Source organism: Oratosquilla oratoria, chromosome 22 (assembly GCF_046742065.1).
Source record: "Oratosquilla oratoria isolate Oo_2021 chromosome 22, ASM4674206v1, whole genome shotgun sequence".
NCBI lineage: Eukaryota > Metazoa > Arthropoda > Malacostraca > Stomatopoda > Squillidae > Oratosquilla > Oratosquilla oratoria.
The window spans coordinates 58491446-58508036 of NC_134798.1; the positions used below are offsets into that span (position 1 = coordinate 58491446).

At 37.9% G+C, this 16591-nt stretch overlaps 1 protein-coding gene across 1 annotated transcript in view; it reads left to right on the forward strand.

Annotated features, from left to right (window-relative positions):
* The window catches only part of Glys (glycogen [starch] synthase), a 28831-nt gene that overhangs the window by 5469 nt on the left and 6771 nt on the right, over positions 1–16591 (forward strand). The window contains exons 2-8 of the mRNA XM_076206137.1: positions 5531–5715; positions 6329–6520; positions 7355–7552; positions 8504–8766; positions 9231–9351; positions 10232–10398; positions 11785–11977. Coding sequence (XP_076062252.1) covers positions 5531–5715; positions 6329–6520; positions 7355–7552; positions 8504–8766; positions 9231–9351; positions 10232–10398; positions 11785–11977 — 1319 coding nt within the window. The remainder of the gene's footprint in view (positions 1–5530; positions 5716–6328; positions 6521–7354; positions 7553–8503; positions 8767–9230; positions 9352–10231; positions 10399–11784; positions 11978–16591) is intronic.

Sequence of the window (16591 nt, forward strand, 5' to 3'; positions counted from 1 at the left end):
GGGCAAAGGTTTGACATAGGATTTTTAAAAGAACAAAAATATGTTTTGGAAGTAAGTGAAGAGAGGGCAGGAGTGAGTCAGGTTGAGAGGGAAGGTAAAGGGTGGAGATGGACAGATGTTATTGGAAGTGAAATTAGCAAGGTAAAGATGGGTAGTGTGTCAGAGAATTCCTGAAAATGGAAGAGGAGAAGGGTTGATTGATTATGGCAGTGGGAAGTGCCAGGAAGGTGACTGTGATGGGAAAGGAAAAGGACAGGGCCATAAGAAAAAATAAGATACAGAGTGCGATGAAAACTGGTAAGGCACTTGTGTTGGATGGAGTGTCTGACAAAGGAAGGAATAGATGTTGTGGATTGGCTGGTATGGTTTTTAGTGAGTTCTTAGTGAGGAGAATGTGCTGGAGGACATGTATAGTTCCACTCTGTAAAAGAAAACGGGACAAATGTTACTAGTAGTTTTAGAGCAGCATTTCTTACCCTTTTTTGACCCTGGCATCCCTATAGGTCTAGGCAGTCTAGCACCTGCTAATTCTGGTTAGCACCTGATTAACTAGAAGAACAAAGGAAATTGAAGTAAAGACTGCTTGATTATTCATTTTGTCAATTCCTCAAAACTAAAACCAATTACTATCAATGTTAATAAAAGAAGTAAGAAAACCTGGAAGTAGTATTTTACTACCATGAATTTAGCACTTTCCAAAATGCCCTGAAATTTATTTAAAGACTCCCAGGTTAAACACTGTTTTAGAGGGATCAGTTGTTGAGTGTAGTTAAGGCATATTGAAGTGTGTTGAGAGGATTAGGAGAGAGGGGGGGATAATGTGGATATAGGAAAGGTAGAGGGTGGGTGGATTAAATTTTTGTATTAAGGCAAATATCTGGGAAGTTTGTAGCAAAAGATGCTTGTTGGTTTTAATGTATCTGGAGAAGGCTTATGACAGAGTTAACAGGAAGGCATTGTGGAAGGTATTGCAAATGTGCAGGATAGGGGGAATTTGTTATTGGAAAATGGTCGTGAATGAATGAGAAGTTGACACAACCTGAATGGATTCCCCCCTAGTCTTCTCTGTTTACTTGTGAGTGGTTGCCATGGAAATGAAGCAGTGGAGGTAAACCATCTTCAGCTCCCAGGCCCTGCTGTGGAGGTGGTGTGTCTTGTTCGATTGCTTCACTGGCTGAAAATAGTAGGAAGCAGTTGCCAATCACCTATATGTGAAAAGGTCATGAAATGGCGTGGAGGTTGATATTACTACGATATTATGATTAAACTCGTTAAGAAATATTATTCAACCCAGAATGGAATACACAATAATGGTGTAGTCCCTATGCAAAGAAGTTGCAAGGGAAGGGAAATTAGAAAGGGCATTAACTAAAATCATCTCTAGCGTCTGACAAGCAAATGTTAGAAAATGGCATTGCCCGCACTGAGAATAGGTGAAAGAAACAATTTTCAGAAGTATAAACGGTGTAGTCAAGATTGGGCAAGATCAATATGAATATCAAGAAGGTTTGGCAAGAAACTACATTATATGTGCGGGACAGGTCGTGGGATAACAGAAGAAACAGGCGAACAACATACTCGTAAATCTGAATAAAAATTTAATGACTGAACGAAGACTGTTTCTTAGAAACTCCGCTTATATCAGATAAAAATATAATGCCCACCGTTCAGCCGACTAAAATAGTTTGCAGTTGGACAGAACGAATTTTGTAAAGTCACGACGACGGAAAGATAATTGTGATGTCTTGATTAGATAAAGTAATTGCATATCTATTTTTTTTATATATATACAATATTTCGTCATGCAGAAGTGCAGTCGCCTTTCTTTAACTGAGTTTGGCGTTGGCACAGAATCGTCAGCCGCCATGCAGGAAAGTTTATCGAAATGACATATATACTTTAAAATTGGTGACGTCATTTCGACCTAGTAATGTCATCTGGCATGACTCGGAGCATTACGCAAGTGGGGGTTCAAATAAACTTAACCCCGTCGCTACGATGTCTCCTCCTCGGGCAAATAAAATAGTTTGATTTAGCCCGAACAGTAGTCGGTCACCCTGGCAAAAGCAGTCAACGTGTACAAATCCCTCCCTCGACTGTTGTCATGATTTTCGCAGTGGCGGCTTGTGACGAGATGAAGTTGGGGTGCGGGGGAGTGCAAACGTATGCAACCGTCGGTACAACATTCCCCTCGCTTCTCCAGAGGATGACTGTCCCGTGAAATGTTTTGTTTATACTGTCGGACACGCCCCCACTCTAACTTGGCCGCACCACAAAGTGCAGACGATTTTTAGTATGTCCTCTGCACAACCTACACATGTCAGGGAGGTCACACGCCAGCGTCATTCTGAGAATGGGGCATGCGTGAGAACCGTCTATGCGTGTCAGGCGTGTTGCGAGTGAGCCAAGACAAAAATAACCGGCTTGTGAAATATAACGGAAGGACGTTCAAGGACTAATTAATGGGATTATTATACTTAAGAAATGACAACGGCAAGGCATACGAATTGTGGCCGCGAGAATTTAACCTTGTACTACCTTCGTGAGTTGGTAGCTAGGTTCCAATGATATTAGACACGTAGCAGCATCGCACCAATCGGCAAGGACAGATAGGGCAACGCCGGCAAAAGCAACACATCTGTTCCCTCCTTGCCCACTCGTAGGGGGAAAACGTCACACACACGTGAATTTGAAACAAAGCATCATAAATAGATTAGGAAACGGGATCACACAAATGTTGCTCATTTCTTGTACTATTGTTAATAAGTGTGCACACGCGCACCGACCATAAATCGATTTGAGGCAAATTATGAGGAGTTTTGGAGACGGTATTGCTGTTTTACGCGCATACACACAAAGAATATAACTAAGTAATACACGTGCACGGATAAATGGGTCGCAAATGTACAATTTAGGAATGGAAATTGTACCGAAACCAAAAGGGAAAATAATTTCGAAGAAATGTTGGTTTAACGAAATGGGTTTCTTCAGAAACGGAAACAAAAACATGATTAAGGGATGAGTACAGAAGAAAAAGAGAGGAATCAAACTTTTGAGGAATATATTTGATAATTTTAAAGACTAACCGAAAATGTTACAACGATACGATTAAGGTCAGAATGCAACAAACTAAATAATTTTTCTAAACCACTCACTCCCATTTTGAAATTGTTTTGTAAGATTTCCCAGTTAATTCCACAATCGTAATACTGTATTTTGATTAGAATACGTGTTTATAGAGCGGATTTCCGAAGGGAACGCGTTGCATTCATCACTCATTGACGGAACGTTAGAGTAATCAAACATTTGGTCTAGATAATACCGCCTTAGGATTGATTATTAGGTATACACTCGCAGTTTCTGTTGAAAAGTGTCGTAGAATTTAGTTGAATCAGAAGAAGAGTTAGACAGTGGAGTTCGTTAATTATCCGCCCAGCCTTATATGTTTGAGCCAAACGTACGACGTCAAACGTCGATAAGGCCAGGAAATGACTGAATATGCCAAAGTTGACCTTCTTAACGATAATGATGGAAATGGGAAGTCCGACCATAGTATTGAAGAAAGTGAGGAGGAGCAGGAAGAGGAAAAACAGGGATACAGTAGAGAAAGAATAGGAAATACTGAATGGTATGTCGGCTAGGCCTAAGTCTTAACCATGACATTGCTCACCCTCTTGGCTGAGGTGGGGGTGGGGCTGGGGGATAGCCAAAGGCCAAGGCCTAATGGCAGTCATGACAGTCTCAGTCTCATGTCAAGTGTTGGGACAGTCATATTCAGCTCCATGGTCTCTTATAGGACTGTAGGCTGTCATGCACATTGTGTGAATCTGCACAGATTATGAATATTCATTAAAATGTGCATAACCAATACTGAATTCATAATTGTGTACACAGCCAATGAATTTATGACATTAAAATGTGCATAAGCAATATTGAATTCTTAATAGTGTGCACAGTTAATGAATCTGTAAGACATGCCCACATTTAATTTCTACATTATCAACCTAATGTACCCTTTTTACGAATATTCATAATATGTGCACATCAAATTTTATATCTGTGTCCAATTATGAATTCATTATTGGTGCTACACAATATTCGGTTATTCATAATCTGTGCAGATTCACAAAATGTGCATTACATAGGCTACCTAGGCCTAAGTCTATTGGCTGTGGGGATGTTCTTGTGTGTGCGGAAAGTCCCTATTTACTCTTCAGAATCATGAATTAAACAAAGAGAGAAGACAAAAAACTTTGGGTAGATTTTTGCTACCCCGGCAATAACACAAAATTATGCTTTTTATGTAGCCCTCTTATATCCAAAAAAGGACATAACTTGCATGAATGATGTAACTGAAATTGTCAGTCTTGCATAAAGGAAAGATTAAACTACATTTATAATTTTGAGATATGAAAATGATGAAGACATTTATTGTGTCATAAATGGGTTAAATTGGACTATTAAATTATGTAACCAGTATAAACCTATGACCAAAAAGCTGAAAAAAAAATCCTGTCTCAATAATATGCTTTGTTGAATATCCTGCAGTCATAGAGGGAGGTACTTTTATAAGAAAACCTTCTGCATGAAAATTTGTTAATTTATGTGTTAGTATGCTATATAACAAAAGTGAAAAGAAGAAAGACAAAATATAAAGATGAAAAGAAGTTTGTGTGTATATTCATTCTACCTGCCTACAAATGGGATGCAATTACACTTGTATTAATTTTGTTAGGAACTGATGATAGTAATCTGCAAGATAAACATCAGAGAATCCTGTTGCTACTAAACTTCAAAACCTATCAACACCTTAACCTCTTCAATACGAGTCAAATACTCGTGTGCAGTTTTAGGCTGCCCAATGTACGATGATGTGATGATGCATCACAATGTGTGTGTTATAAAGTAAAAAGTTGCAGCTGTAATACTTATTCTCTTTCACCCTGAATATTGATAACCACAGAAAATGAGATCAAACCTGTTTACAGAATATGAGAGTAACTCTGCTACAACTACAAAATGGATATACAGTACTGTAATCAGGACACTGACACCCACATCCTTGTATACCTACTTGTGCCTCATGAGACTGGTGTCAGTGTTGTTGTAAGGAAAATAGACAACTGGTGACTGATCCCTTACTACTACTACTACTACTATAAGCTGGTGACAGAAAAAAATCACACATTGATACAATGCAGACAACTGTCTAAAGTTTCTTCTCAGAGAGATCTTTGGGAAGACTCAAATACCACTGCCAGCCATTGTGGGTCTGTGGGTTTCCAGTAATTGAAACTTAGACTGTAATTATTATTATTAATTTCATCTTCACTTCTCACTTGGTTTTCACAACCATGATATATCCCTCCATTGTTATACCCTCCATCTCCAATTTTTTTCTTCCACTGTTTCGTTACCATGTACATTGCATTGAGCACTACCATTCACCACTTTATCATTGGTCTTCCATTTTGTTAAATTTCACACTAGCCGCATTGTATCAGAATACAAATAATTTTTTTAATTTCAGTTGGTGGAATCTACCAAGTGATCCGGTCCAAGTGTGGTGTGTCAGTGGAGGAACTAGGTAACCAATATGTGCTTCTTGGACCCTACAAGGAACACAGTGTCCGGACGGAGGTTGAGATGGAGGAGTTTCCTATAGAATCGCCACTGGGTGCAGTTGTCAATGCTCTTAGGAGTGAAGGCTGGGGGGTAGGTGTGTGTCAGATTTGTGTATATTAGATTAGATATTTGTCCTGTGCTTGCAAAAGAATAAATCTTGGCTTGCTATTAATCACCTGGTGGTCTGTGTTGATGGAACATGTCATTACTTGGTAGTTTGTTCCAATGTTTTCACAATAAAAAAAGTTTTACACTGTCTACTGCATGTGTATATATGTGTGTGTGTATTGTTATGACAGCAGTCTCATAATTCTTGAAAGACTTAATTATTACATATATTTATGTATAGAATTATTTTATGTTTGTATGTGATCATGCACCATTTACCCAATGCATCTTCCCACAAGATTGGAGGAGAGATGTTTATGTGTTTGTTTGTTGTTCAAGCTTGCATGTGACTGCCAAGGTGGTTCAAACACTGCCCAAAGGTGGATATTGTGGATTTATTCATAATTTATTTTTATTTTGTTATTATATATTTGATTTATATTGATTATCATGTGTGAAATGTCATTTGGTAAGATCGTGTCAATTGTAATGTCAGTACATAATATTTTGGATAAATTGTTTGTCTTTAATTTCATACATGATTTGATGCACCTCATTACTGGAACAAAGTCTACAGGTTATTGTCCCTTTGCAGGTACATAGTGGTCGATGGCTAGTTGACGGAAACCCCCAGATTGTTTTGTTCGACATTGGCACTGCATCTGACAAACTTCACAAATTCAAAGAAGAACTATATGCACAAACCAAAATTGGAATACCGTTTGGAGATGTTGAATGTAATGATGCTGTCCTCTTTGGTTTTATGGTGGCCCGTTTCATACAACAGGTGAGAAGGAACCCAGATATTTATCACAATAAACCCAAGTCAACTTTAAAGTTGACTTGAGTTTATTGTGTTGTAGTCTTGAAATCAAACCCCCTGAATGCTTTTCATCATACAGACCAATATCACTACTGTGCTCAATATCCAGATTAATTGAAAAGCTGATAAGGGCTAAAATAAAATCTGAATTATCTACTCTCAACCAACATGGAGACTTCATTTACCTCTACCTTCCAGACTCCTTTTGTAGTCTTTCCTCGTTCATTCCATATACATATATAATTATATAGATGGATGTATGGTGTGAAAGGGGCATTGGGAAAGAGGAATGTCTGTTGAGAAAGGAAGGGAGAAGACAGGGGTTAAGGGTGAGTGCAGAACGGTTGAATGGGTGATGTTGAGATGGATGGAAGGGAGTGGGTGGGGAGGAAGGGAGTATGTTTAAATGATATTTTTGACACAGCCCAAGAGAATTTCTTTTTCTCCTCTCTCTCTCTCTCTTTTTGTTGTTGAGGGGATGGGAGTTTGCCAATTGAATGAAGCAGCTTGGCTGTGGATGTTGTGTCTTGCTACATTGACTCTGACCCAGGGCAGTGGGCGAGATGCAGGGATGACCCATCATTCAGAAGGAGCCAAGATAAGAGGAGGGTGAATGGGAGTGGAATATGTGGGGATGAAATATGTGGGAGTGGATTTTATGCCTTTGTTTTTTTGCTACCTCTCTTGTAAGGGGGAAAAAGACTTTGTTATATGTGTGTGTGTGTATATACAGGTACATATACAGTATGTTATTTATTTCCTTTATGTTACTTTCCATTCCTTAATTTTTTTCTGCAGTTCCGGGAGGAAGCGGAAAATTTCTCAGATGCCAAGCCCCAAATTTGTGTTCACTTTCATGAATGGCTGTCTGGAATTGGGCTGGTGATGTTGCGCATGTGGAAAGTGGATATCGCATTAGTGTTCACCACCCATGCCACACTACTTGGCAGACATTTGTGTGCAGGAGCTGTTGACTTCTATAATAATCTCGGTAATGTAAGTGTTATGATGTCAGTGTAAGTTATTTTTATCATTTTAGTGTCAGTATAATTTTGCTTGTAGAGATTACAGGTACATTTTCATTCTGGGTAAGGTTAAATAGGATACCTAAAATTCTGTACACCAGTCCTCTCCCATGTGTTAGCCATGTATTCCAGTATGATGATAATAATAATTGATGCCTCTAGTTTTACTGTGTGGAAACTCCAGAGCTGGGCGTGTTCCTCAATGGATTCCGCTTTAGTTTGGCTGTGGTTAGCACTCCCAAACTATTAAAGCGTGAGACAGGTTCATATTGAAATAAAAGTCTGGTAGGCCACATACTATACCAAAGAAAAAAATTTGTAGGCCACATACTATACCAGAGAAAAATTTTGTAGGCCACATAATATACCGGCACTTATATGACTTTGATAGTTTGGAAGCACTAACTGCAGCCAAACTAAAGCGGAACACACTGAGGAACGCACCCATCTCTGGGAAACTCACAACCCCATATAGCTAACAACAGTCTTTTGGCCTTTCCAAAAATCTCTATGGAAAGAAACTTTGGACAGTTGTCTTTGTAGAATGGGTATAGGAATGCTTCTGTGTCACTGACTGAGAGTAAAAGGGGAGGAGTATTTACTTGTCATCATGTGACAAGGTAGGAAAAATGATGTGTATATATAGATATACAGGAATACCTCACTATACGACTGAGTGCTATAAAGTAGGTAAAACAAATGTTGGGAGTATGTGAAATCCCCATGAGGCAAAAATTGAGGAGGGGTTTGGCAGGGTTCATGAACACAACTCTCCCCCCTATTTACATGTAAAACCCACCTCAATATACAAATTTTTACATTGTGACCAGTCAGCTGGGAACACAACTTGGTTGTATAGTGAGGTATTCCTGTATGTATTGGGAATATATAATAATTATGCATAATTAATTCCTTTTTTCAGTTCAACATCGACCAAGAGGCTGGACAGAGGAACATCTACCATCGTTACTGTATGGAACGCTGTGCTGCTCACCTTGCCCACACCTTCACTACAGTTTCAGAAATTACCGGTATTGAGGCTGAAAACCTTTTGAAGGTGAAACCTCACGTCATCACTCCTAATGGACTCAATGTGCGTAAATTTGCAGCCCTTCACGAATTCCAAAACCTACATGCTCTTGCCAAGGAGAAGATCAACAACTTTGTGCGTGGCCACTTTTATGGGTATGTATTTACCTAGTTGTTTTGGTATACAACTCTGTTCTTACTTTAAAAAACTGGCTCGGTTTTGACTTTGGATTGCCCTATATTCCTTGGCTATACTACTGCTTCCCCTCAAAAGTTAGTGAATTTTGGACCGAGAATAGAATGGGAAGAATATTATGGCACATAGTCCATAGATTATTGTATTTTTGATAAGAGTGAATGTGTGTGTGTGTGTGTGTGTATATATATATATATATATATATATATATATATATATGCAAAAAGATCACAAAACCATGTGATCCAATAAATTGCTGATAACCACAAAGGAAACCAGCTTCCTTTGTGGTTACCAGCAATATATATATATATATATATATGATATTTATAAGTGATTATATATACACATGTTATAAATTTACATAAGGCTAAAATGTAATTGTAGGTGTCTGCATTTATTATACTTAATGTACTTTTTTCAGTTACCTAGACTTCAACCTGGATGAAACTTTGTACTTCTTTACTGCTGGCCGTTATGAATTTGGCAACAAAGGTGCAGATTTATTTATCGAAAGTTTAGCAAGATTAAACCATTACTTAAAAGTAAGTGTTAGTAAAACATTTATGATGACTGAACATATGTATCTACATAGTAGATTGTATGATACATTCTTCTAAAGCTGTATTCATATAAATTAAGAATCAATTATATTAATATATGTATTATAGCAGGGAAGGGATTAAAAATTGTCATGGGAAATAGGCATACGGGATTTGATGCAAATAGGAGACTATATGAAGGTGTGATTGTGCCAGTGGTATTGTATAAGGCAGAGACTTGGAATTTAAAAGAGGTAGAGAGGAAAAGCTAAAAATGTATTTGAGATGAAATGTCTGAGAAATATGGTAGGGGTTACAAGGTTGGATAGAGTGAGAAATGAGGTGGTGAGGAGGAGAGCAGGGATAGAAAAGGAGATGGCAGATAGGGCAGATGAAAGAGTATTGAGATGGTTGGGACACATGGAAAGAATGAGTCAAGAAAGATTAGTATAAGAGGTGTGGAAGGCAGAGGTGGATGGAGTGAACATAAGAGGTGACAGAGGATGAGATAGATGGATGGGGTGAAAAGGGTGTTGAGCAAGAGGGAAATATCAGTTAGCTAGTAAAGGAGAAGGCAGGAGATGGGTGAGTGGAGAATGGCTGTATATAGATGATGATGTTATGCCAGGAAATTCATTCTATTGTGTCAAGGGTGAACTATACTCTTTAATTGTCACATAAGAGGGCTGGACATTATAGATCAAGTTTGTATATGTGTGTGTGTGTATATATATATTATATATATATATATATATATATATATATATATACATACAATTCGGTCTGTCTTGGAGTTCAGAAAACAAGTAAAAATTAAAGGAAGGTTATTGAGTTTAAAATAATATAAATTCTTGATGTGAAATGTAATTGCCTTTTTTTTCAGGCATCAAATTCAAAGAAAACAGTGATAGCTTTCATGATCTTCCCAGCTCGAACGAATAACTTCAATGTTGAATCTCTAAGAGGTCAGGCAATCACCAAAGCACTACGTGACACCATTCATGATATCCAGAACAAAGTAGGAAAGAGGATGTATGAAATATGTTTAAGGTAAGAGTTTTCTCAATTCTTTTTCTTTCATTTTATTACATTCACAACCACTCTGAACTTACACCCATCTCTGGCCTTTTCCTTCTGCTCAACATACCCCCTTTGCTCAAGGACCCCTTTGTCTTGTACATCTGTCTCATACTTGGTCTTTCCTTCAAGTTCACTTTATCTACCTCTGCATTCCATACTCATTTTTGTGAGTATTTCTTCACCCATCCTTTCCATATACCCAAACCATTCCAGTATTCTTTTGTCAACTGTATCTGCCAGCTTTCTTTCCACCTCTACTCTCAGCTCCACCTATTTATTTCTTACTCACCAACACCATTCTTCTCAAAAGCTTCATTTCAGACACATTTAAATTTCTTCTTGCAGCCTCGATTACACTCCAAGTCTGTGCTCCATATAGTATCATAGGCGCAATCTCTCCTTCCAATAGTGTCTCATTTCTCCCATCTGTAGATAGATATTTTTCATTCCTCAAAGATGTTTACTTTTTTCTCTCACTCCGGTTTACCTCTACCCCAGTCCTCCATTCCCTGCTACATGTGCCTCTAAATACCTAAAATATCCACTTCCTATAGTCCCTCTCCTTTAAAACATACTTCCAGCTCACTGCCACCTTAATCCTTTGTAATCTTCACTTTACTATTATCCACATTTACTCTCAATTTTCTCTCGCATACATATACCAAAGACTTTTTCCCCCTTACTAGGGAGGTAGCCAAAAAACTAAGGCATAAAATCCACTCCCACCCATTCCATCCCCACATTATCCATTCTTATTCACTCCCCCTCCCTCCCTCCCATCATGGCTCCTCTCTCACATACCCTCCCAAATTAGCTGCCTTAGAACCTATGACTGTCACAATCACAGTGTCATCAGCAAACAACAACTGACTCACCTCCCACTTCCTTTCATTCCCACTATCCACCTCAAAACCTCAGCTCATCATGGTCATAATTTTAATAACTTTATTTTGTTTTGGATGTGGGGGGTGGGGTAGTATGTGTGAGTAAATTTTGACGCAGCCCGAAGGGATTTCTCCCCGTCCTCTCCTTATATGCAAGGGGGGACTGAGAGGGGGGGTCGCCGATTAAATGAAGCAGCCTTGCTGTGGATGTGCTGTGTCTTGCGACACTGCTTCTGACCCAGGGCGGTGGGCAAGGTGCAGGGATGACCCGTCATCCAGGAGGTGCTCAGATGAGAGGGAGGGTGGGAGGGGTGTGGAGTGTATTTAGGGATGAAATGGGTGGGAGTGTTTTTATGCCTTTCCCTTTTTGGCTACCTCCCTTGAGAGGGGGAAAAAGCCTTGGTATATGTATGTATGTATGTTTTGGATGGGTTTACTTTTTGCCTTTAACAATTTTTATGGATTGTTTCAGAGGGGATGTGCCTTGTGGAGATGAGTTATTAACAAAAGAAGATGAAGTGCGATTGAAACGCTGTATCTATGCTGCACAGAGAGATCACTTGCCCCCTATCACCACACATAATATGATTGATGATGGTAAAGATGAAGTGTTGAATGCTCTCAGAAGATGTCAACTTTTTAACTGCAAAACTGACAGAGTCAAGGTAAGATGAAATATAGTGGGTTTGCATGTTTTACTCGTATTACAAACCAACCATTAGAAATACACTTAGCTATGCCTCCACAGTGTAGGCCTCAACAGTCAGCAAAACTAGACACCTAACATAATTATACAAAATAAAGCACAAAGTATGATAAGAGGTTGCTCCGAAATTACCCAGTAGAACTCCTCAGAAACCGAAATTAATCCCAGTAGGATATTACATTAAAATGATCAATATATAGTTCTGTGCTAGAACCCTCAACCCCACTCACCCATCGTTACGTCACAAAATCAACCAGCAGAACATAAAAAAGTAGCTGAATACCACACACACACACACACACACACACTTCAACGAATGGACGGCTTGAAGAACGTTCTGAAGAAAAGTGCAGATTGTGGATCCCAACGCAAAGAGAAGTGCCTTTTTGTATTTGCAGGGTGGGGGGAAATTGCTCGTGGGGTAGTGGGAAAGTAAGGAAAGAGGAGAGGGGGAGGGATTGCTGGGGAAATGGAAGGTAATGAGGAGGTGGAGGAAATGGCCCTGACGGGCCGCCGAAAAGTGGACAAACGACCGCAAGACGAGCTGGATGATGACGACATGTCTAATAGGAATGTGAAGATTAGAGGTATAGATAGGAGCAATACAGTAGAAAGTGATGAGAATATTTTCAAGGGATTTAAAGAGGGTGGGGGGGACACAACCCCCCCCCCCCCCCCTGACAAGACTAGAAGAGAAGGTCGATAAGATGAACGAGGACTTGGAGCGTAGGTTCGGTAATGTTGACAGTATAATACGAAGAATTGAAAAATTGGAAGAACTAGAGAGGGCGAACAAAAACTTAACTAAGGAAATTGAAGAATTAAAACAACAGTTAAAAGAAGTAAAAGATGAGAATAAAGTCTTAAAGGAGAATAATATGGAGAACAAGGAGGGTTGGAAAAAAAATTCAAGAAAATAGCAAGGTTGCATTCACTGACATAATCAGACAGCAAATGAATGAACAAACTGAAAACTCAGTTATTAAAGTGATGAGACAGAAGGAGAATATAGTAAGAGACTTAGCAGACAAAAAGAAATGTATAATTATATTAGGAATGGAAGAGAAACACAACACAGATAGAACCACAAGAATCAAAGAGGAAAATGAAAAAGTAAGCCAATTACTAGAATCAGTTCAGGAAGATGAACCAGAAATTATGAAACAAATCGAAGAGAAATTTAGACTCGGAAAGTATAGCACAGACAAGACCAGACCAATTAAGATTAAATTCAAGTCACAAACAACGGCAGAGAATATCTTATCCAAAACAGGGAAACTAGCAACAAGTGAACAATACAAAAAGATATGGATAAAAAGAGAAATGAATAAAGAGGAAAGAGAGGAAGAAAAGCAGAAAAGACTGGAAGCTAAGGCAAAAAACGAGAACAGAACGGAGTCAGAGAAAGAGAGATTCTATTGGAGAGTAGTGAACATGAAACTAAGGAATTTCGACATACAAAAGAAAAACATAAGGGAAACAGAGAACACAATGGAAGTGGCAGAAAACTAAGAGTGTCTTACACAAATATAGATGGATTAATAACAGGATTGAATGAGCTGAATGATTATTTGAAAGAAAAAGAACCAGACATAATGGGAATTGTAGAAACAAAATTAAAAGGCCCACTACCACCCAACAGTGTAGGACATGATGCATACAATTATTGGATCAGAAACAGAGAGAAAAAGCAAGGGGGTGGAGTTATGTTCCTGACAAAGAAGGATATAAACGTGAAAGGTGTCATATATGGAAAGAATACAGTAGAGATGATTATGATAGAAGTGGAAGACAGAGATAAGAAGAGCAGAAAATTTGTGATAAATTATGTGCCTCCAAAAACAGCCTCATGGGAGGAGAGTGAACATAAAAGTATGTTAGAGGACACAAAGATAACATTAAATAAAATAATGGAAGAGGGAGGAAGAATAGTTATGATGGGCGACTTTAATTGCAAAGAAATCTGCTGGGAAGAAATGACAGTAAAGGGTGGAGATGACTCATGGGGAAACGCTCTACTTGAGATGATTATTGACCACACAATGACACAATGGATACAGGAGAACGCTAGGTATAGAAATGAAGAAGAACCATCGAGACTAGACTTATTAATTACATCTGAACCTAGAATAGTGGACAAGATTGAATATAAAACACCAATAGGTAAAAGTGACCACATATTGATTGAACTGGAACTTAATGAAGAAAAATATATCAAAAGAAATGAACAATATAGAAAAGGAAGAATGATGTATGAAAAAACAAACTTTGATAAAATAAGAGAATTCTTTCAACAAGAAAACTGGGAAGAAATATACAAAGAAGAAACATCAGTGGAAAAGAAATGGAATATTTTGACAAAAATTTACAAAAAAGGAGTGGAAAAGTATGTCCCAAGACAAAAACAAGAAAAAGAATATGTAAAATGCTGGTACAACAAAAGCTGTAGGGAGTTAAAAGACAAAAGAGACAAAGCCTGGACCAGATGGAAAAAAGACAGAAAACCTGAAAAATGGAAAATATATACCAGTTATAGAAATGAATATGTACAAACATGCAGAGAGGAAAAGAGAAAATATGAAAAAGACGTCATAGAAAAATGTAAAGATCAACCAAAACTATTCTACAGATTTGTAAACAATAAACTGAAAAACAAACAGGACTTGGAGAAATTAAGACAAGGGGGAGTTGAATACACTGAGGAAATGGAAATGGCGGAAATTATGAACAAACATTTTAAATCGGTGTTTACAAGGGAGAACATACAACCTGAAGAGATTGAATGGAAAGAGAAAGTCCCCCCTATAGAAAAAATAGAAGTATCAAAGAATGAAATATTGATACAATTGAGTAATCTTGATGTCAGAAAATCACATGGACCAGATGAAATAGCAAACTGGATTCTGAAAGAATGCAGGAATGAACTGGCAGACAAAATACATAGCATAATAAGCAGTTCCTTGAAAGAAGGAAAAGTTCCAGAAGATTGGAAAAAAGCAAATATAGTACCTATATATAAAGGAGGAAATAAAGAAGAACCTACCAACTATAGACCAGTCTCTCTAACAAGTACAATAGCAAAAATTTGTGAAAGAATTATCAAAAATAGATGGGTAAAATACTTGGAAAAAAACAACGTACTAAATCCAAGGCAATTTGGATTCAGACAAGGACGATCATGCGTCACCAATTTAATATGCTTCTATTCAAGGCTAATAGATATAATACAAGAAAGAGATGGATGGGCTGATTGTGCATTTCTAGACCTAAAAAAAGCTTTTGACAAAGTACCACATAAGAAGTTGCTTAAGAAACTAGAATCTGAAGGAGGAATACAAGGTAAATTACTAAATTGGATGGAAGACTTTTTGCAAGAAAGAAAAATGAGAGTAGTGATAAGAAACCAGCACTCAAAATGGAATGAAGTAATAAGCGGTGTCCCGCAGGGAACAGTCCTGGCCCCAATAATGTTTGCTATATATATTAATGATATGGATGAACGAATTGAAAGCTATACGAGCTTCTTTGCAGACGATGCAAAACTACTGAAAAGAGTGAAAACTGAAGAAGATTGTGAATCACTAGAGATCTAAATAAAGTACAGGAATGGAGTAAGAAGTGGGAGATGGAGTTCAATACAAAAAAGTGCAGTATAATGGAATTTGGAAAAAGTAAAAACAGAATAACAGGATCATATAATTTGGGAGAAGAGGGAATAAAAAAAGTAGAAAATGAAAAGGACCTGGGAGTCATTGTTATGAATAATATGTCACCTGAAAAACATATAAATAAGATTTTTGGAGAAACTTATAATCTAATAAGAACAATCAAAGTGGCATTTACATACCTGGATGAAGAAATGGTGAGGAAAATCCTAATCACCCTGATAAGACCAAGATTAGAATATGCAGCAACAATATGGTCACCAAGTACAAAAAAATGTATAAAAAAACTTGAAAGAATACAAAGAGCAATTACAAAACTGGCACCAACACTCTCAAAACTATCATATGAAGAGAGACTACAAAAACTTGAACTACAGACACTAGAGCAAAGAAGAGAGAGAGGAGATTTGATAGCTATTTACAGAATCATGAAAGGCATAGAAATTACTGATAGAGAGAATCTGATAAAATGGGATGACAGAAATACAAGAGGACACGGAAAGAAAATAAAAAAAGACAGCTATAGAAGAGATTTGAAAAAGAACAGCTTTCCACACAGAGTAATAGACAGTTGGAACAAGTTAGATGAGAAAGTGGTGTGTGCAAAAACAATACATGAATTTAAAAATTGTTTAGATAAAATGAGAAATGAAGACGGGACCCCACGAGCATAGCTCCCCTTCCCGTAAAATACAACTAGGTAAATACACACACACACACACACCTACCTACCTACCTACCTACCTACCACCTTTGCCACACAGTACATTCACACAAAACACATTCATACCCAGATTACAAAACAAGCTTTTTAAGACAGACCACCAAACTTAGAACTCCCACCTCCACCCCACCCGAACTTCATTCATGAAGGAAAATCCCTCTCAAAGGAAGCAAGATCCACAGTA